Source organism: Cystoisospora suis (assembly GCF_002600585.1).
Source record: "Cystoisospora suis strain Wien I chromosome Unknown contig_1751, whole genome shotgun sequence".
NCBI classification, from domain to species: domain Eukaryota; phylum Apicomplexa; class Conoidasida; order Eucoccidiorida; family Sarcocystidae; genus Cystoisospora; species Cystoisospora suis.
The window spans coordinates 27,707-48,929 of record NW_027154551.1 but is presented as its reverse complement, the minus strand read 5'-3'; the positions used below and the strand labels follow the sequence as shown (position 1 = coordinate 48,929).

General features: G+C 52.2%; 3 protein-coding genes across 3 annotated transcripts in view; 2 read left to right on the top strand and 1 right to left on the bottom strand.

The window, feature by feature from the left end:
- CSUI_003891 (uncharacterized protein) overlaps window positions 1-13,824 on the top strand; it is a gene marked incomplete at its 5' end in the record, with an annotated part of 33,856 nt that extends 20,032 nt beyond the window's left edge. Inside the window, 6 exons of the mRNA XM_068064086.1 lie at window positions 415-4,392; window positions 5,127-5,243; window positions 6,006-9,947; window positions 10,497-11,042; window positions 11,606-12,409; window positions 13,156-13,824. Of these exons, the coding sequence (XP_067923939.1) occupies window positions 415-4,392; window positions 5,127-5,243; window positions 6,006-9,947; window positions 10,497-11,042; window positions 11,606-12,409; window positions 13,156-13,350 (9,582 nt within the window). The remainder of the gene's footprint in view (window positions 1-414; window positions 4,393-5,126; window positions 5,244-6,005; window positions 9,948-10,496; window positions 11,043-11,605; window positions 12,410-13,155) is intronic.
- Window positions 13,825-16,235: 2,411 nt separating this feature from the next.
- CSUI_003890 (uncharacterized protein) lies at window positions 16,236-18,813 on the bottom strand. The gene has a single exon (XM_068064085.1). It carries the CDS (start codon window positions 18,134-18,136, stop codon window positions 17,450-17,452), a length of 687 nt encoding a protein of 228 aa, XP_067923938.1. The 5' UTR covers window positions 18,137-18,813; the 3' UTR covers window positions 16,236-17,449.
- Window positions 18,597-21,223, top strand: part of CSUI_003889 (ck2 beta subunit) — a 7,903-nt gene continuing 5,276 nt past the window's right edge. Inside the window, exon 1 of the mRNA XM_068064084.1 lies at window positions 18,597-20,497. Coding sequence (XP_067923937.1) covers window positions 20,297-20,497 — 201 coding nt within the window. The 5' untranslated portion in view covers window positions 18,597-20,296. The remainder of the gene's footprint in view (window positions 20,498-21,223) is intronic.

The following is a 21,223-nucleotide window of genomic DNA, read 5'->3' as shown; positions in this document are numbered from 1 at the left end:
AGGTTTGTCGTGTATATACCGCGTAATCTCTGGGCAGACCTCGTTGTCGTGAGTCCGCGCGCGACCAGATCAACTTCAAACCGTGGATGAACAGCGGAGCGCTCACAGTCAGTACCAACGTCCTCTAACGCTTCCATCGCAAGCAGGGTCTGAACCCGACAGACCCGGCGTGAGATTCACTTGTAGATACCGCATATGCTGTCATAAACGGATGTATGTATGCATATATCTATGTATGTATGTATCCACGTTTCGGTGGTGTGGGATGACACTTGAAGAGCGGAAGAGCTGATCGTCTACTCACAGGCTCTGTGAACAGCAGGAAGGAGATTTCTTGCCAGTGCAATTCCCCCTTTGTTACGGCTTTCAAACCCGTCTTCTGCTCTCGTGTGGTGGTGCCCCCTTTCCTTGTAGATCGGTGACCCGACAAGTCCAGCTATCCGTGCGCGTTCAGAACATAGCACTAACGTCTCTCATTCTTCTTCATCGTCCTCCTCCTCTCGCATCTTGATTGATCTGCTGGGCCGAGTATCACCGGTATGTGGTTCCGTCGCTTCTTTAGCTGTTCCTGGTGGGCTGCTGTGGCATTTCAGTGGCAAGCGCCGGCGTCCTCTTCTCCACGACGGTGCCTTGCGATGGAAGACAGCATCAACAAAAAATGCTGCTTCTGAAGTTCTGTTTTCGAATGGCGAAGAGAGAAAAGCTAGGCGTGACCGTAACACGACAGCAAGTGGTCTGAGTTGTATAGCAAAAGCTTCCTCTCTACGTGGAAAGGGGGGTAGCCCGGCCGTGGGTGTTGAACGGGCCTTTCACATCGCTAATAAAAATGAAAACGACCCAAGGGTTGAAAGTCTCTCGGCTTGCGTGACAGGAGGTGCAACTATGTGCTCTGAAAGACCGACTTCTCCTCTTCTGGGATCCGTTCAGAATAAGGGTACTGTAAGTGGAGGACGCCAACGAGGGGAGAAAATCATTCAGAAACAACAGGAACTGCAGAAACACAAGACGAAATGCCTGCCAACTCAAGCGGGCATTTGCATGAACACGAGAAAGGGAGAAGAACATCAGGTACAAAGTCCTTCTGTCACAGTCACTGACATGCTAGTGTCTCCAGACGCATTCCCTTCATCATCGCATTTGCCTCAGGATCGCGACGTAAGGAAGACTGACGACGTAGTGCCCTCACGCGACGCCACCTCAACCGGGAAAGATCATGACAGCGCTGTCTGTTGGCTTTCGTATCTAAAGTCACTTGAAGCTCGAGCTCCGCCGAGAAAAGCCCGGAGTCTTAGCCGGCCAAGGACCCAACGACGGAGTTTACATCCTCTTGGAGGAGATTTGGGAGAAAGACAAAAGTCCTTTTACAGCTTGGACAGGACATCAGCAAACGCAGCTTTTGACATTCTTTCGCGTCGGGGCACAGTTGGCTTTATAGGCGCTGCCGCATCCCCCGTGACCCACAGAAAGAGAAGCTATGGAAGAGCTCAGTCAGTCCCCCCTCCTGAAATTATCTCGGCGCTTCGTCCCTCCTGTCCTATCACCCCTTCTAGTCGTAAGACGGACGCCATTATCCTTAGACAAGGAATGTGGCACGGGGCGAGGAGGAGAGAGACGGATGGCAGAGAGGGCCAAGTTGATCGTAGTGAACAAGGCGACAGAGCATTACGCCTTAGCCGGAGGTCGTCGGGCAATGCTAGGGATGTACGGAGCGATGTGAGATCTGGAGATCTTGACGAGGGACGAAGCGGAAGACAGTTCTTTGCTGGAGTTTCCTCTTCTGAGCTCCGAGGCAAGAAATCTCTCAGCTCCCGATCTTCTACTTCTCCCCTGATCAGTTCTTCTTCTCCGCTAGTCCCCCCATCTTACCCTGTCGCAGGAGTCTTCTCAACTGTCGAGTTCTCTCCCCTGCCTGCTCCCGCGTTTGATAAGCGAGATATTCTTTTCAGAGACCCCGCATTCGCGCGACAACTGGAAGCAACAGCTATCTGTGGTTCTTACGTCTCTCCATTAAAGCGGACAGCTCCACCGAGGGGAAGAAGTGCTACTTTAGCAGGCGACTCGCCTGCGGGAGGATTTGAGAGTCCGGACCGCAATCAAAGCAGTGCTGGTCACAATGCTGCCTCTTGTGAGAAACATATCGAGGCCTTCCCTTCCAAGAGTGAATTCTATGCGAGACAAGATACGGAGGGCCGCCCCAACACCTGTTGTGATGGAAAGAGGGAAATCGAGCACAGAGAGGGAACAGATCTTGGAGGACAGATGAATGAAGACGATGGTGATCTTCTTGCGCTTACAGCGTTGAAACGTTCGAGCCACGACCGTGGCGTTCTTAACCGTACTCGCTCTTCTCTATGCGACGATCGTCGTAGGGACGGCTCTTCGGTGAGTATTCATGAAGAACACTCGGGAAGCAGCTCTCATGTTTCTATTTGTCGCCTTAGTGACTCGACTCTGAAGTACAGCGAGGACAAGACCGGCTCTTCAAATGTAGAATATCCTCATACTTCTACGGTTTCAAGGCCAGTTCGTCGACAGGGTTTCCCTCCCCCGCCCTCCCCATCTTCTTCTTTTCCTTACATGTCTAGCACCTCGGCCGGGTGTTCATACGGCGGCATGCTGAGCCCCGTGCTATGGCTCTCCGACGTGTCTTTGATGGGAGAAGGCGGACTTCCTTTAGGGCGGTCAACAGGCCGAATCTTTGCACAGACATGTTTACTCGCATGTAACTCCGAGGTCTGTATTCAACTTCAAGATCTTCTGAGATCTTTCTTTCTTTTACGTAAAGTCACTCGAGCCTCTCGGCAAGCTCCTGTCAGTGGACAGCGTTCATCTAAGTCCGCAAGAAAAGTCGCACGGGTTCAAGTGCATCACCCACAACGGAGAGGCAAAATGAAGCCTTCAGGTGTCTTGCAGGTTTCACAGCAGGTTCCTCTAACGGCTACCCCTCCTCCGGCTTGTCTTGGTGGACGAGAAAGCTTCCCTGATTTCAAGGACGAGCATCCGGCAGTTCCTCCTGTCCAAACAAAGAGAAGCAGAAGTTCCGCTGTATTTACAGTCGCAGCCGCTATACGTGGAGCTACGGGAAGCATGACACATGCGGCATTTCGTAGAAAAGGAGTTACGAAAACAGATTTTGTCAGAATCCCAAAAGCTCTTTCTACTCTTAGAAAGACGCAAAGAACCTGGCGACGTTCCGGTAGAGTGCCTAGTACCCAAGGGGTAGAATCTTCAAGCGAGGAGGAAGACGGTGAGGAGGAGGATGATGACCCAACCTTCGTTGAAGCAAAAGACAGGCTATCGCCTGAGCTTGAAGAAGAAGAACAACATGAGGCGGAGAAACCTGAGCCAGTCTGCGCATCTGGCAGTTGTGTTGAGATGGCAGCTGATATTGATGGTAGCAGTCACAGTAGAGTATGGGGGGGGCAGAAGTTAGCAGAACAAGATGATCTAATACGAAGTCATGCGGGACTAGCCATTCCACTGACTACACAGCAGCTCCTTCAGGGAGATGTCATTCAGTCTGAGAGTAATTCTTCTCCTGCGCTCCTAACAGGATTGTCTAGAGGGCGCTCATTGGCAGGCGGGGCGGTCATCAATAACACATCTCCTCTCCTTTCTTCGCATATTCAAATCTCTCCTCCCGGAGCAGTGACATCCGTATTCTCCACATCTCGGGGACCTCCGGTCGAAGATGTTTTGCTACCCGTCCGCACAGGGACAGCCCTGCGACCCGCTGCAATCCGCAGGGAACTTCTCACGTACCTCCAAGCGGAAGATGGACTGACTTCGGGTTATGGAAGCGTAGGAGGACCGAGTGCATGCTCAGTGATGAAAGGTGTCAACTCGCCTACCCGGCGCGCACCTGGCTTACGTGAGAAAGACGTACAGAAAGCTGAAGCTCCTTCTCTCCATTCAGTCCCGCTTGGTGGGGGAATTGTTCCTAAGACAAGGGATACTTGTGCGGAGGTGGAGGAGAACAGAAGGAAACGTGAGAAAGGGAGACTCGTGGAGACTGACGTGCATGAAGGAGTCGTCGGTTATCAGCGTGGAAGAGGAAGAAGATGTTTCAGCGTTGGTGGAGGAGGAAGGGCATGCGTAGCAGCAGTAGCCGCAACAGCAGCAGTAGCAGCGGCTCGAGCTGTTGGCGAGTTTGATGGGGAGGCAAATGAGGAAGAGGTAGAAGATGAACGTCTCGAAGAAGGTGCCCCCCCGGGCGAGTATGGACGAGACGAAGGTGTAGCTGAACACAAGGAAGAGGATGAGCTTGATGTTGATGAGAAGAACGAAGACGACGAGATGATTCTAGATGACGGTCTCCATGAGTCAAATGAAAAGCAAGATATTGAGAAAGCAGAAGGAAAAAGCTTCACGGGGGATGTCCTTGTAAATGAGGTACACTATGATAGCTAGCTACGTCTACAGAGATTCTGTAGTTTCTCGGGCCTCCCGAGGCTACAGAAAACTACCCCATCTTTCAGCACTGTAGTCAATTTACAGTAGGCTCAGGTGCATGCCTGCGCCTTGGTAGCCCGCACACGAATGCCAGCGGTTAATCTTTCTCCTCTCTCTTGGAGCATCAACTCACACTCCGTTGTGAGCCATACAAGGGTGTACGTACGTAGCAAGACCCTGAGATCACCTGACAGCGCCGCTGACAGAAGACGACGTACGCTTTAGCTAGACTTCGAAACAAGCCTGCAATTGTCGCCTCAGCTAGTAGGCATCCATCCATGGTGTACTGTGATCTATGCATACCTTCGTCTAGCTTACGTTTTTTCCTCGTGGCCTACACGTACATCTGTCGTATATAACACTGCTCGGTAGAAGGGAAAGTAGTCTTTCTGGGTGAGGACATAGTACAGCAGTCTGCACATACCTAGCTGTCAACCTCCTTGTACTCTTCTTGACAGGCCTGAACAACACGTTGCTTCCCTCTGAAACGTATGTACCCGAATTGTCTCCGGTCTCCTTCGCCCCGTGGGGGGGGGGGGGGGGATGGGGGTGCGGGTGTGACCTAGGGAGCCCCGACTTGTGCGCGCTGATGATGAGAAGCGCTGCTTGATCTCAGCATGAGCGCTCACACTGGCGTAGAAAGGACGCTGTACGTGGGGTTGTTTTGTACGCAGATTTGCTGGTCATTACTTGGAGGCCCTCAGTGTCTTCCCTTCTGCTGCTTCTCCTGCCGGCGAGTCTCTGCCAGCAGCGCTCTTGAAGGTGGCCGGCAACAACGGACTCATTTGGAGGTGCGTCATTTACTTCGTCAAGAATCCCTCATGTACTGCTGTTCCACTGGGTCCTTCTTCTGTCTACCAAAGAAGGTCTTTCCACACCAGCTGCTCGTCCTTTCTTAGATTGTCGTCCTCACCTTTTTAACGTGGACACCTCTTGTCTAGGGTTCACTTTCGAGGGTGTTCTCTCATGGCCTCGCTCTCTCGGTCTTCACTTGCTCTCAGGAGCCGTTTCTTACCTTTCTTACCTACGCCCCACATCGTCTGAAGTTTGTTAGGCGGAAGCATGCGTGTACACTGGGAAGGCCGGGTCACTGGAAGTGCTTAGACGTCTTTCTGTTTTTTTTTCTGCTCCACTTAACCTTCCCTTCAGAAGAGCTGAACCTCTTCTTTCTCCCTTCTTGTTCCGATGAACCGGGTCTGTCCTCCCGACTTTACTTTGCCAGCTACGCGGGCGTCAAAGATCTCTCATAAATGTTCATCTCTCAGCACACGCCGGGAGCGCGTGGAATAGCTAGCACTCACTCACACAAGCTCTGAAGCCCGACAAAAGGATGGTTTTGTATCTCTTTACTGTACGGAAAGCAGAGCCGGCCTGCGATGAAGGCGAAAACTATACGGACAGTGTAGGCGAGCTGTGTGGCACGCCAGGCGAGCCGAGAACGTAGTGCTACGGCTACCGAGGTAACACTTCCGGGGGGGGTTGCAATCTGGCATATGTAGAGCTCATTTCCCACCTTAGTTGCCACTTTTCTTTGGATGCCTCTCTTCGTTCAGGTTGATGTAGCAGAGTGGAGTATTTTGCAACTTCTACTACAGGAAGGCAATCATCAGGCAGTTGACCGGGGATTCAAACCATCGAGTTTTCTTGCACCTACTGTAGAAGACCGTCCAGTTGCTGTTCATTCACCACCGCCGCCACCCCCTCCATCATCGTTCTCTTCTTCATCCTCACTAACAGCTTCGTTATCATCACCCACCCTCCCTTCTGTCAAATTATCTACAAAGTCTTTACCTTCTCGTTCCTCACTCTCAGCCGGCATGAAAGGCTCGCAGACTCTCTCTCATTCGGCGTGCTGTCCTCCTCTTAGACTTCCATCTACTGAAACTCCACATGAGAAACAAAACCCAGTTGAAGATTCGGAACCTTCTTCGGACCTTCTTCGCAGTAGTTGCCCTCCTGCAAACGATGTTTTTCTCAAAGCTAACCCACTCATGTCAGTGAGCAAATCACCAAGGAGAACTATCTCCTATAGTGGTGAGCTATCTTTAGCTAACGATCCGAGACGCCGCTGTGCTTCTACAATCGTCAGCACAGACCGCGTGTCGCAGCCTCCAGGTTGTCTCACACCTGAGGCGGATAGAACCGGCAAAGAGGTAGACCACAGGCCAAGTGTTCTTTCATCTCAGATAGGATTCGTTTCTGAAGAATGTAAGAAGATTAAGACGTACCTAACAACTGCACCGGAGAGTCCTCAGAAAAGACAGGAGACAAGAGCTCAGGGCGGTTCAAAGAGAGTCGGAGTAAGAAAAGATTCCGAGTACCAGAAGGGATCCGTAGCTGGAGTGTCGTCTTCATCAAAGGGAGAGGAAACTTGTAATAGGCTTCAAGATGCAGCTGATATAGACGGCGATGCCTATGTGGATTCTACTCGTGAGAGCCCTGTCTCAGGTTTGATTACCGGGGAGGCTGATATGCATGCCTACGTCACGAACGATGAAACTGCCGGGACGCGCGATGAAACTGCCGGGACGAAGGCAGAAGAGACAGAACATCACGACGCTATAAGCGCGAACCAGCGCGATCTTCCTCTCGGTTCTGAAATACGGGTCGGCATGCCAGGTAACGTTCGAGAAGATTGTCTTCTGAAAACAACAACAGAGCAAGATCAGGAGGAGGAGGAGGACGAGACGTGCGTGGAGCCACGATTCTCAGGTGTTGACCGTCTAGGAGAGACAACACGGCAGCCTCGGAGTGAAGGAGGACGGCACGATGAAGGAGAATCCTTTGTATATGGGGAAGGAGTCGATCAATCAGAAGTACCTAGGACAGATTCGAAGAGCGACGCAAGGACGCAGGATGAATCGAAGGTTGTCAACGGTGTCGCACCTTCTCCTCCACGGAGACAGAAGGAAAAAGTGAAAGCTTTGCTAAGCCGTCTAGGCTCAAAGAGTCAAGAAGTCCTGGCGAAAAGTGCTGCAAAAGTCCGACGAACGAGCACAGTAAGCAGCATGACAAGCGGGCCAAGTCACAGCAGCACAGAGACATTGCCACCGGTGACAACAGGCGTGGCAGGAAGAGCACTGCAGGTGATAGGGGGACTGAGGAAGATCAGAAGTCAGAAGAATGCAAAAAGGCACAGTGCAACACCTGACCGCGGCTGCGTCGATATAAGCGCCGGGGTGGCAATGGCCGACGAGAGATCTTCACCATCAATGGAAAAAAACCCAGAAGAAGCACAGAAAGACCACGAGCACTGGGAAGAAAGATTGGAAGGGGGGGCGGTGAAAGAAATAAAGAGAGAAGAGACTAAAGTTGTTGTCTTCTCTGTTGCTTCAGAGAGTGACCTATCACGTTGCTCCCCTTTTCCAGTTCTTAGAAAGACTTCCTCCTCCTCTTCTTCTTCATCATCATCGTTATCCCTTCCGTCCTCTCCTTCTTCTCAATCTGTTGCCCCAAGAGGACAGAGACAAGAGACAGGGGAAGCAACGAGTGCCACCCCAGAAGAGATCACGGCGACACTGCCCAAGTCAGCATCGGATGCTAGTGAGTTGGCTGGCGTCCGAGGAGCTCATTGTATCACGTCATCTCCTGTACAGACCGATGCGAAACAAAAACTTTCATTATATTCCCAAGATAATCGCCGGTTAAACTCTGTTTCCCTCTCTCCTCTTAAAGAGGCACTTTTTCTACGTCACCCTTGTTCTCCTCCTGCCTTTGGACGTGAGAAAGTCGCTTTGGGTGTAACTTCCTTTTCATCTGACGGGTTGGAAAGCTCCCCTCCTCAGAGACTGCCAACTGGCGACCCCGCCCCAGCTGTCGCTCATCTCGTCTTCAGGCCGGATAAACGTGCAGTTTTCAGTGGCGAGGAGAGGTACTTAATCGACAGAGAGCAGAATGCCTCAACGTTGAACGGCAGCCGTGCCGGAAAGGAAAGGAATTACGAACGGGGTATCGTGGAAGGGGTCAAATCAAACAGCATGCCGAAGAATAGGGAGGCTCTATCTGAGAATGAAGTTTCTTTGTCTGGTAGGAGAGAAAAAAGTAACACCGGGGAAGAAGGAGATAGCTATCACCAGAACGACAAAGCCCGTCATCTTCACGATGCCCAGCGGCTGAGTGAACCATCAGACAAACAACTGGAGGGAGGACACTCTGAAGAATCTATCCTGTCTCCGGAGGGAGTCATGAGAACAGCCCGTTCGCTTCCTTCTCCTTCGTCCTCCCTGATCTCTTCGAGGTCTTCAATGAAACTTAGCTCGAGTCTTCATCCATCACCGCCGTCTGCAGATCTAGACGAGAATCCGGCTTTATCACTGAGATGTCAAAAAACCTCGGGACACGGAGGGGGCTCAATCAGTGTGGAGAATCCGCTTGACGACAGAGCTAACGTAGAAGATTATCATCATTATCAGACACGCAAAGGAGAAACAAGAAGAGAACAAGATGATACTCCATCACCGGGAGGTAAACCCGTTGAAAGCGACAAAGATAATGATAATGTGCTCCTTTCCACAAAGTCTAACACCATCACCGGGACAATACGAAACGAGAGGAGTCCTGAACGGCAGACGAGCTTCGTTGATGGGACACCTTCCTTAGATGGAACGCGCGGGGGTACGTCCTCATATTTCTTTCATTCGGGTCAAGTGATGGGCGCAGCGGCAGGGTGGTGTAGACGACAGGTGGAGACGCGCTTTCAAAAGAAGAAATCAAAACAACAGCGCTTACAGCAGCAGAGCCAGCAGCATCAGGAGGAGGAAGACCCGCAGGAGGCTTCATCGTCACAGCATGTCTCTGTTGAGGGTGGTGGTTTACTCCCAGTCACTCCAAAAAGTCGCTTATGGAAGCAACGGTTACAAGCGTGTGTGAGAACTGATTCATTAACTTCCTTCTCTGAGAAAGGAATCGAGTCTTCTCCTTATCTTCCGGGCACCGAAAATACATCCCGGAGAAAAGACGGTGACACTGAGGAGAATGTTGGAGTGGTGATGAAGGTGCTAGAAATGAGAAAGCCTCGAAGTGTCAACCGTGGAGAAAGCTCGATGAACGAAAGGCAGATTGGACAAGGAGGTATCTGTATTCGCAGTGAAGAAGAAGACATCGAAGAGCCAACCTCTTCTGCCGCTTATGAAGCTGCCTCTCTAGAGGAGAAAACTCGAACTGGAGAACAGGTACCGCCGATAGGGGACTTTCTGAATACAAAGCCTTGTACCCTGGGAGATGTCGCCCTACGTACATCGCAAGCTGCTGCGGCGGGACGTGCCTGGTGGGAAGAGACAGACGAAGAAGAAGAAGACGAAGAAGAAGATATAAGAGAGTCAGAGGGTGATGAGAACGAGCTAGAGAGAGAGGATGAGGAAGAAATGGAGGACTACAGTGGGGAGGACGGATATCAACCGAGTCAGCCATTCACAGTGGCAGATATGGTGATGATTCTCTTCCCTCCAGGGATTGTTGCTGCTCCCGTAGTGACACCTTTGCTTGACGTTCTTCAAGTAAGAGACCAACTGAAAAGAAACGCGAAAGAACATTCGCAAGGACACTGTAGTGACTGGTCCGGCCCACTGAGGCAGAGGACGGTATCTGTTGTTTTCCATTGTTTCAAAAAGCAATTCTCACATTTCAGCGATGAGGAAGAGCTTCCTTTCAAAAAGCAGCGGTTTCTCTACTCTCCTAGCAGCTTTTTTCTGTCTGTCGGGTCGCACTCACTCTAAAGTGCATACACGGATGAGCGAAGTGCAGATGAAGCCTGACACGACTCGCAGTTGAGCGACGTGGTTGATGACTGGGCAGCAATGAAAGAAGCCAAAAAGCCTCCAGAGGTATTGCCTACGCTAGGAGCTACTGTATGCTAAAATACATTCCTTACCACATAGATTCATCAGTATACATACGTGTCTACACCTAGCTATACACGAATCGCCTCCATCTGGTCAAGCATCGCCCGGTGTACATATACGACGAGCCTATCTTGCTATTTCTAACTCTTCACACCTTCCCTGCTGATTAGTTTCCTGGACGTCTAGTTTCTGTTCTTCGTGCAGCCGGTCTCAGCGGTTAATGAAGAAAAAGACGTTTTCTTGGATTTGTCGGGCTATCGCAGTGCCCTAGCGGGTAATCTCTCCGGATTCCAAGAAGGAAATGTCATGCTGACTCGCACCGTCGGTTCTTCTTCTGAACGACTTCACAGTTTGTCTCATAAAGATTCATTCTTTCCTTATTCTAGAGGAGGAGGAGGCGCAGAAGAAGAGAGAAGTGAACACGGCGGGGCAGCTGATCCCTGCGAAGGAAGAACTGCCGTGACAGAGCCAATGAAAGACGAAGGTGGAGGGACACACGGGTTACGCATGAGTGACAGGCAGAAGAATCAGCAGCACGAGTACGACCAAGACATGCAGCCCCTTGGAGAAAAAGGTGGTGGGGACTCAGAAAGAGAAGGCAGGCTGAGGAGAGTACGTCGAGGAGGTTCCTCGACAGCGGTGGTCGAGACAGAGGCCTTGACTCATGCTGGACGATTGAAGATGTCTGCACATGCTATCTCAATCCGAGCAAGCTGTCGATTCATTGAGCTTGATAGTGGAATCTGGCAGGTATGTTTCTACTAGAGGACAAGTAGCTGGGATATAGTGAGTCTTTTCGAAGGTTTGTCTCAATGCCTGTGCCAGAGCTTGAGTATTGAACTGCCGGATCTCAACCCCCTGACGATGGCATTCCAGGAGCCATAGCGGGGAGGCAGGTACTTCTCGCGCGCACATGACAGTTACGTAGGTTGTTTTCTCTGAGGCACGTCAGCAGTAGCCTTTTCAGTCTTCTTTACACTAACTAGATGGGATAGATTCGAACAGGTACGCAGGCTCTTGAAATCGCAAACAATGGCGCCGGCTGGTGAGGTTGCTCTCGTACATCACACGTAGACATGGCGCAGGCAGGGAGAGGGTCAGAGTGCCACAGGAGGTATACAGTGTCCCCGCCGGCTGGACGATAGATGTGGGTATTAAATATTTATATGCCTGGGACTACCTGGTGGTATTGGGGACCGAGTACTTTTGAGAGGGTAAGAAAAACTATCATAAGTAGTTCACTCTATCTTCTAGAAAGCGTCGGGGAGCCACATACCAGCTCTGTGTACTGCTGTCTTGACGATTTGCCTCAGGTGTTTGATTCACTCATACTTCATATTGATCCACTTCGGGTACGCTTGACGGCTTCCGTCGTAGAGCAGCTTTACAGCTTCTTCTTCCCTCCATCCTCTCTTCCTACGTATGTGTCTGCTCCTGCGGAAGTTCTCGGATGCATCAATCCGAAACTGAAGCACTCGGCGGCTGCCGGACTGCAACGCCAAAGATTTGTTCTTCCATCAGCTCAGCGCAAAGCAGCCCTCTCTCTTGCCTCTCCGTCTCTTCTGGCCTCACCCCCCGTCTCGGCCTCTGCTGGTGGTAGCGGAGCACAAATCAGCCGCGAAGGACCCAAGGCTTCGCTTCCATTCTCTAAGCATCGTGTGCCCATGGTACCAGAAGATTCTCTCAACCCTGAGGCTCCAGCTCTCGAGCACTCCACACGTACAAAAACCCTTCCTGGCTCTTCGGGGGGTGGAGACGCAGAAGACTCACATTCCCGGCTCAATGAAAGCGTAGCAGCTCGAGAGCTAAATGAATTACCAGGCATCTCGCGGGCCACGAATCCTTCTGTCCTAGTTGCCTCCACATACGCATCTCCCCCTCCCTCAGTACAGAAAGCTTATATCTTACCCGGCGGCTCGGGAGGTGGTCCAACCAACGCCCCTGCCTTAATTTACTTTCGATACATCCGTGTCTCGCCGGTAGTCGCTCTTGTCAGATACCGAGGTGCAGTGAACTTGAACGATGTCTTGCTGGAGCTCAAGCCTTTCGTCCAAAGAGACAAACTGAAGACGTGTAAAGCTATGGTTGACAAGTACATCTGGTTCGTCGGCCGGCAGGTGAGTTGACTCCGTAGAAGTACCACCTTTGTTCGCTTATGACAAGGTTACATCTTGGATTTGCACGAGACGGGAAGGTGTAGGAAAAGGTCGTAGTCTCGGAGGGGGGCCCTCTCCGACCAGTTCAGAAGCAGACGAGTGGCCTTTCTTACTGCTTATAGTGACGAACGTCATACTCATTCGTCGCTTCAGTGAAGTCAGCACTGTTCACATACAAGCCGAGACATCTCAAAGAGAAATAGACAGCGATAGGCGGAAATTCTTATACCCTGTCCGTGGTTTCGTTAGGTCGTTGGGATTGTAGAACAAACAGAAGAGATAATCATACTATCCGCGAATCTTTCGGGGCTGGCCAGGTGTGGCAGTTGAAACGTGTACAGGAGAGAAGCAGAACCCCGGCGTCAGGGGCGTCCCTTTTTCTGGCTGTGCTGATGTCGGGATGTTCTCCCAAGTCAAAAGAAAGGGCCCGGACATGCTCTTAATGACAGGCACATAACCGGCGGCCCCAGCGGACCCTTCGCTTTAAACGCGCCACTTGCCCCCGAAAAGGACAGCCGTATCACGAACCGGGCAGCTGTAGAGGGATACATCAACCGCGTTTAGTTTTCCATAGCTGGGGCGACAAGCGCCCCCGCCTGCGCACCTGCCGAAACCCGTAGTCTTGCATACCACAGGCACGTGTCCGCGTACCAGACTCGTGACTCTTGGTTTATAGCGGGTCCCTGAGATCGATCTTTTGCCTGCAGGCGACTGGGCGGGTTATCACCCACAAGCTGCGAGACCTTCTCGTGCGTCGCCGCAAACCAGGCACCGGCACCGTGGAACGCGCCGATGGCATGGGCAGGACGGCTGGCTGTTCGTCTCTGGGCTCTTTGAAGGATAAGGGCAACAGAGTGTCCGAGATGCGCAAAAAGCACATTCTGTTTGGGACGAAACTATGAATCACTCGCGAGCCCGCGACGCCGGTGCAGATCGCCTGATGTCGCTTCCGATTCGTGTGCCCTGGCCCGCTGTGTATTTCCTCGTGTGTCGTCTACCTACCTAATGCTTCCAGCAGGAGACAATCGAGGCCGTATCATGACTTCACTTCGTGCTACTTGCGAACACACTATCCGTAGATCATTGCGTGGATTGCAACCAACCGTATAGCAAAAACACTGGCGCAGACCCACCTCAGATACTGGCGCTGAGACAGGCACTTCGCAACCCAGCGACACATCCGCCGGAGTCCCTTCCTACTGGTATGGGCGAAGGGAACCTGTTGCTGAGTTTCAGATTCGTAGTATGTGTATATGTGTCCGTCCGAGTAGCGACCGCGTGCACGGTCCGGCGATGAAAGCCATGGCTAGCCGATGTATTGTTCACGTCTAACTTCTTGTGCAAATAGACTTCTGGCGGTATCTCTCCGATATAAGCTATATAAGATCCTCGTTGGACCCTTTTGCTCAGGGAGGTTGGTACCACGACCGCGTGTTCCCCGGAGATCTCCTTCTCGTAAAACTGACGCCCGTCGAATTGGCGTTAGAGTTGCAGCCACGGCCCAGGCGTCTGCAGGAACCCAACAGCGACGTAGCAGCCTGAGCAGAGAAAGAGGCTGGCACTACGTCTGGGGTGTCTTCGAAACTCGGCTCCCCGACTAGGGCAGTGAGTGGCTGGGGTCCCATGCGCGACAAGGCTGTGCCCCGACAGCCGTTCAGATATCTGCATCGCCTGCTGCTGCTCACGTTGATCTGCCGCCTGTCGGCCTGACCCGGAGGACGTGCTCCGACACTAACTGCGAGGTGGACACTGAAGCATACGCCCCTCCGCAAGTGAAGTAGTACAGGAGTGTGCAGTGAAGGGTAAACTATGAACATGGTTCAAGAATACTAAGTTGAGTCCCGTCCACCATAAGAACTATCTTATCTTAAGCCCCGACTGGGAGTGCGGCTTTTGTTCTTGGATTGTCAGGGATGGACTGGGATCTGCGTCTTTGGCGGTGCCAGAAGAAGCACAGGTACCCGTGGGGAATCCGGCTCCTTAGCTTGGTAATAGATTTGCGCAGGCCTAAAAACATGGGAAGCGGACGCGACGGCACTCAGCATCGTCTCGGACCAAGCGACCGGAGACGCGTGGGATGCTCGATAAGCCGATCCCTCATCGCTAGCGATACGGATACATCCCGCCAGCAGTTAGGAGGCCCGCGAGGAGCCGTGAAGGTTATGACGCGTCGGACACAAAGGATACCAGCGAGCGAACCATCAACCAGTCTCTCCAGCGCAAGCCACCACCTGGAGTAGGATACCAAAGCTCGACCACAGAGAGATCCGTGCCGCAAGCACCCCGATTCCGAGCAGGCCTAAGGGCAAGACCTCCCTGGCATGCCCTTTCTTGAAAACACCCCAGTTCAATATTAAATGCTAGAGCTTAATAGAGTACCGGTCGCCGCCGGAGAGAACCCACAAGCCAGGAGTCCAGGGTGAAATGCCCGGGAAGTGACTGCAAGGAAACTGCAAGGTGAGCTTCCCTAATAAGAGAGGAAAACAATGGCTCTCGGTTGAGCGGGGGTTCGATCGAGAAAGGCATCAGCTCTCTGAACTGAGAGTGAGAAGAGTACGGGAGAATGCTGAGAGTAGGCAGAGACAGGAAGAACGGGCACTGGATGGACGTCGTGATGGCGAAGCTCGGGCGCTGCCCCAGACACTGATCGTGTTGCGAAGTAAGGAAGGAAATAATAATCCTCTAGGCAAGGACGCAAGGCAAGTGGGTATGGCGGAGGTAGTTTCACCGGCTGGGAAATCTAGCACCGACAGGCAGGGCTGCGGTATCCCGGGCACGTGCCGCAGGAGAGTGGAGGCGGACGTTTGAAGTTGGTGCTGGGCGGGGCACGAAGCCCGCGTGCTTCAGAGTGAGGTTGGTGAAATAAGAAAAAGACTTGAAGTGGCACGGCACGGTTGCGCTTGTTGATAGGCAAACGGGTTCGGCTGCGGACAAGAAACCGACTGGTGACAGATCGACTAGCCTTGTGTCACAGAAAAGCCTCTGATTCCTAGTACACCCGACTTCTGACGAGAAATACACAGGACAAGTACAAGAGAACAGATCGCGCGCGTCGCGCGCACAGCGTCTGAGTCCCCACGAGTTGCTCCAGTGCCAGTAAAAGGTACTACACGAAGGTACCAGGCAGGTTGTGCAGGCTCACCGAAGTTGCTTTTTTCAAGTGATCTAGCTCATAATCAAAGCACAACTTCCTGATCATACGGTAATTCATACGAAGTAGAGTACTGTATAGCAGCCAGAACCCAGAGGAGCAGTTCTCGAAGAGCCGGATAAGCTAATGCGCCATTGATTCTGTTCAGTGACCAGCTATATAAGAGATCCAGTCACCTCCCAAACTGTCTCGAGGCATTCTGCACCCAGCTTAGCCACCGCTTTAAGGCCAACCGCAGGACCACCCGGTGACCTGCTACAGCCACCCGTGCAGCCTGTCCCCGCTCGTGCTTACACTCTCGGACGGTCTATCAGGTTAGCCTCGAGTCTCAGCTTTTCACCAGGTGTGCCTGCGTTTTTATCGTCTCGGAACAACTATTCAGCTCGTCACTGAGTGCAGAAATTCTCTTCAGCACCGCGCGCTGTGTGCGGTGAAGGGCACCGGCTCCATTGTAAAACAGGTACCGGAACCACTCACTTCAACTCCGGGGTGACGGTACTCATGCCGGCACTTCAGCCCTTATTTCTTTGGTTAGCTCTCCCTCGCCTCCAAGCGGGCTACTGACAAGAGCCGAACGTTTCCTTACTAGTTCACGTCTGCCAGTCAACGAAAGTAGTCCCTGCCGACGCAGTTTTCCACTTAACATAGCAAGAAGACTGTACACCATAGAGGCTGAATACAGAACAGTTTCTTAAGACCCAGCCGATACCAAGAACTATGAGATGTTCGAAACACTTGCAAGGACAAAGGCGAGCGCTTACTTACTGTTCACGTGATCGAGTGTGTGGTTCAAACTGCCCTCCTGAATCAATAACAAAGCACACACTGTTCGAAGCGCGAAAGAAAGGCCCCATGCCGCTCGAACTTAGGAGTAGCGTCAGTATCTACACTGTCCGTGCTCTAGAGATCACGATCGCAAGCCCTCGACCGGCCCGGCACTACCGGAAGAAAGGTTTTAGCTAAAAAAAAAAAAAAAACCATTGGAACAGTACGCTAAAGTAGGCCCAACAGCCACGCTGATGCAGGCGTCTTCCCCAGCACGCCGTGCGACTAGCTCTCAGGGCTTCTAAGCTCCGAGAGTTAGTCGCACGGCGTGGGAAAATCACTTAACCGCACTACTCGAGGACAAATGGTTCCCCCAAGAAAAACTTGTGCAGACCCCTTTGAATCGAGAGTCCACCTGGAGAAAGACACGGGGGCGAGACGTCTACGCGTTCCGGTCGCACGCTGCGGACGGCTTGACACATTCCACAAAATTAGAGGGGGTGCTTGACCACCAACGAGCTGTCCGGTGCACGAGTCTAGGTGGGAAGCTAAAACCCCAGGGAGCGGGTATGCACTTTCGAATGATGGGCTAGAAAGACGTCCTCCCACGCTCTCGGAGAGTCCCTAAATGTCGGCATTGGTGTTGCTTCCGTCTCTCAGACCGTGAAATGAAGTGCTGGCTCATGTGCCCAGGAGCCCGGCAGAGCGCCGCACTGCAACGCGCTGGGAGCTCAGCTCTGAGACCCATTCATTCCCGCCAAAAACAATTCTTCAGGGGTAGCTGCCTTCGAGTATCTTCCAGCGCCGACCTGCGAGTCGTACAAACTCTGCCTTAGAATTCAAATTGTTTCGGGTCGACCTTAATACTCCTCACAGCCTCACACCCGACCCTGTAACAACCTGCTGTCGTCCTTGACAAATCCGCCGTGACACGTGTGTGTACACAATCTTTCAGATTTCAAGAAACAGGTGTACCCGCTTCCAGTGTGCTCATGCCTCCGAGAGGACAGCACCCTGTGAGACGGCTGACCGTCACCGTGGCCGCAGTCTGGGCACGTGGCCTCGCTTTGTCGCGTGTCAATCTTCTAAAAACCCACGTTGTTCACCTGCACCTTCGTCCACGTCCCCCATCTTGCTACCTGCTGTCCGGGTTTTCTCTCTCGTGTCCTCCACAGCTGGGCTTCCTTGTTCTGTCCCGGACTGCCTGGCGCTTCGCGGGTTTGGCTGGCATTCTGCAGGGCGCGCTCGATGAGCGGAAGCCACTTAGTAGCAAAGTCTTGTCTGATCTTCTCCAGCACTCCTCCTCCTACCCCACCTTGTGGCGTACCACGTTTATCGTTTCCCTGTCCAATTTTGAACCCCGCGAGGAAGTCACGGAAGTGGCCCATCAGATCAGCAGCTCCTCGTTCGACACGCTCGAGTTTTTCTTCCAAATCGCCCGCTGTTACCGTCTTGTTGGTATTCCCGATGTGGATATCCTCGGCGGCGCCACGGAGTCCTTCCGCTGTCGTTTCGAACAAATCTTGCATTTCTTGCCACCATGATTGCAGCCCATCTCGCGCAGCTGCGGCCGCTGCAGCCCCTGGCCGTGGACGTGGGTTGCTTGGTCTCTGTTCATACTCAAGCCCGAAACCCTTCGTTCTTTCTCCAGGGAGATTGAATGCCCCCGCTGAAGCGCAACAAATTACGAGGAAGAGCGAAAGTAGACAATACAGGCACTTGGCTGGGCACCGCAACATGCGGCGCAGAAGAGGATAGGCCGTGGTGCCCATCTTGGGGTTGCACGCGACTCCAAGTTGCACCCGGCGAATGCCAGTGCGGGAAGTGAAAATCAGTGAGAATTCTGCGTTCCGGAACCGGAGTGCTGACACCCTCTCCTCCAGCGAGTCCGATCAATACGACGAAGTATTTCGGCGGGGTACTCGGGTCGTCCTTTCCCAACGACAACAGTCCCCTCCGTGAGTGACTTCTGTCGGTCACCTAATTGCTTTAGGACGTCCCCCGGAAAGAGATGTGCAGAGATGATCGCGGTGAGTGAGATAGTAAGGTTGTGCTGTGATTGGAAAGGCCGTATCCGCCGCGACACCCGTGACAATGTGGCTGGAAATTCTCCGATTGCATGCGACCACGACCTGCAGTGGCTGGGGCTGATCAGTGTCTATTGTTCGTGACATCTCCAGTAGGACTGCCAGCCAGAAGTGAGAAGGGTGCAAGATCTGGAAGCGCCAGAAAGGTAGCGAGGAACCATGCTATTCGTGCCCCCCTTGTCTGTCACATCGGCGTCAGCTGCGTGTCCTGAACGTAGCAAACTGCGGTCAACCCTACTCTCCCCCCGGCTGTAAGAAGGCTTGGACTCTCCGAGGGGGAAGTACAGCTGTTTTAGACTTTTGCGAGACGCTCCGCACGAGCGCGTCCTCCACCTAGCTGGGACAAAATCCGACTAGAAGAGTCTACAAGTTCTGGTTGGCAGCAGCCGGTTCCGCTGGCTGGCGCACACTACGGCGGTTAAAGGCGGCCTCCATGTCTCGTAGGCAAGGGACATCACCGCGAGGGCTTATAATCGGACTATGTCTCATGCATGAAGAGGTAGCGTAACTGCGGATCGTTGTTTTTACCGCGTCGGTACAAGTTCGGGAATACTATCCTTACCTTACCAACACCACGACATAACGCCACTCCGGAGTGCATATTCCGCTCGCTACCTGGACAGCTTCTACTCCAGCTTTTTCATACTGTGTTGGCCGTCTCCTCGTCGTTTTTTCCTCTGTGAAGGAGGCGGCTTTCCTTGGGTATGGCGTCCCGTTTGAATGCTGCGCTACAATCGTACTTTTCGTTCCCTTCTTTCTTAACTTTTCTATTCTTCCGGTCTGGGACGTTCGTTTCGTTTTCATTTTCTCCGGCGTGGGCTGTTATGTCCGTCGGCAGCCCGATACGGTTCTGACTTGTTCCCTCACTCTCCAGGCAAATTTCTTTCACACACGCCCTCTTCGAGTGCACTTCACTTCTCCAGCTTGCTTTTCACCAAAACCAAGCTCGACAGGAGCGCGCCGTTATCGTGGTGTTTCTTTTCTCGTCATGTTTTCTTTTCTGTCGTACCAGCTATATTGTGGTCGTCACTCATCGTATTAAAAGGATTTCATAGACCGCCCCGTGTACAGTAGTAATACCGTGCGGTCCTCCGCGGCCGATCGGGTTCGCCTCTTTCTATCGCTTTAGAGAGGAAGACCGTCGATCGATGTCTTGTGGGTCTGTGTTGTTTGTACAGAGTAGTGTAGCACAGGTACGACACACCCCTGCCAGCGTTAACTTCTAGGGAGTTTTCACGCGCAGGAGTCGCTGACCTTTCTATGAGTGGTATCTCAGAATCCCTGGCTATTTGCATTGCTTTCTTTCGTGCTTTTACCTTGTCTGTTCCGTCCTAAGATTGTCCCGGCCTTGTGCTCGGACTTGGCGGACAGTTTTCTGTTCGTTTCGGGAGATCCAAACCAGGAGGAGGTCCGATAATCCATCTCTCTCTTCGGTTTCTTCAGGACTTACGTCCATCTTACCGGAGGCCCAGTACAGAGGGCACTCCATGTGCTTCTCCGTTTGCCGTTCCTCGCGGCTGAGGAGCGGCGTTTTGTTCCACGGTTGCTCTCTCAACGAAGAGCGAGCTAACTCGCCCTCCATTCATTTCTGTGCTGGAAAAGCCTTTTCTTTTCCTGAATAACACTACGGACAAACGCCATACTCCGAGTTCTCTTTTTCCTGAGTCTCTCACTAGCGTTTATCTTTTTTGCGACGTCTTCACCTTCATTCCCATCGGATTCTCCACTCTATCATCCACCTTCTAACGTCCGTAGCGATAGAGAGATCGAGCTCCTCTGACGTTAGGCGAAAGACATTCCACTTTTCCTTTTCATCCTTTTCTTCTCCCCAGTCATCAATACAGCATGCAGCAACAACAGAAGGGTGAAGGAGCGGCGGGAGGGGAAGGGGGAGGGACGTCCCGGGGGGGTGGTCAACGAGGAAGTGGGGAAGGCAGTCCCGGGACAGCTCGAGCTACAGGAGGCGGTTCACAGACAAGCAGTGAAGAATTTGAAAGTGAAGAACAAGATTTCTCCGATATGACAGCTACCAGCGAATTAGATGATGTGAGTTGAGTTGGCCTTGAGAGCTCGGGTTCGTGCACCTGGTACCAGTCATTGGAGACACGGGTTTCTACTGCTGTTGCCTATGAATGAGTGACGGGCGTTACATCCAGTCTCGGCTCTTCTTCCCGGAGAGGGATGATCTTCGTGAGACCAGGACTCCTCAAGACGGTTCGGACGTCTGCATATGCACCTTTTCAAAACACCAGTAGATGACATCTATTTGAAGATGCCTGGTAGTTTAGGCATATACGTACATAGATATGTATGCATACATGTGTTTCGAAGTAACCTATCAATATACGCAGGTATACACGTCTATGACGTAGTGCGGACAGGAAAGTAGAGCAGCTCGATTATTGTCGGGTGACGGGTTGAAAGCGGTACGTGTCTTTCTTTTCACAACCGACATCCTTTCTTCTCTTTCTCTTAATATGACGCATCCTTCCAAGCTCGTACGCTGCACGGCATTCTGTAAATCTCTTGATAGGTATAAAGGAGAGAGCTCTGTCTCGCAGCACACTCGAGGTGTATTGTGACTTGAAAGTACGGTGAATCTTCCAAGCCTGTCCTACCCACCCTCCCATCCTGCAGGCAAGAGAGTTATGGAGAAAGGATGGATGAATGTAGTCCACTATATTATTTTGAGTGCCGCTCTCTGATCTTGTTCTGAGTTGTTTCTTTCTTTGCCTGCTACCCCCCCCCTTTCAACTGTACCTCCCTACCTAC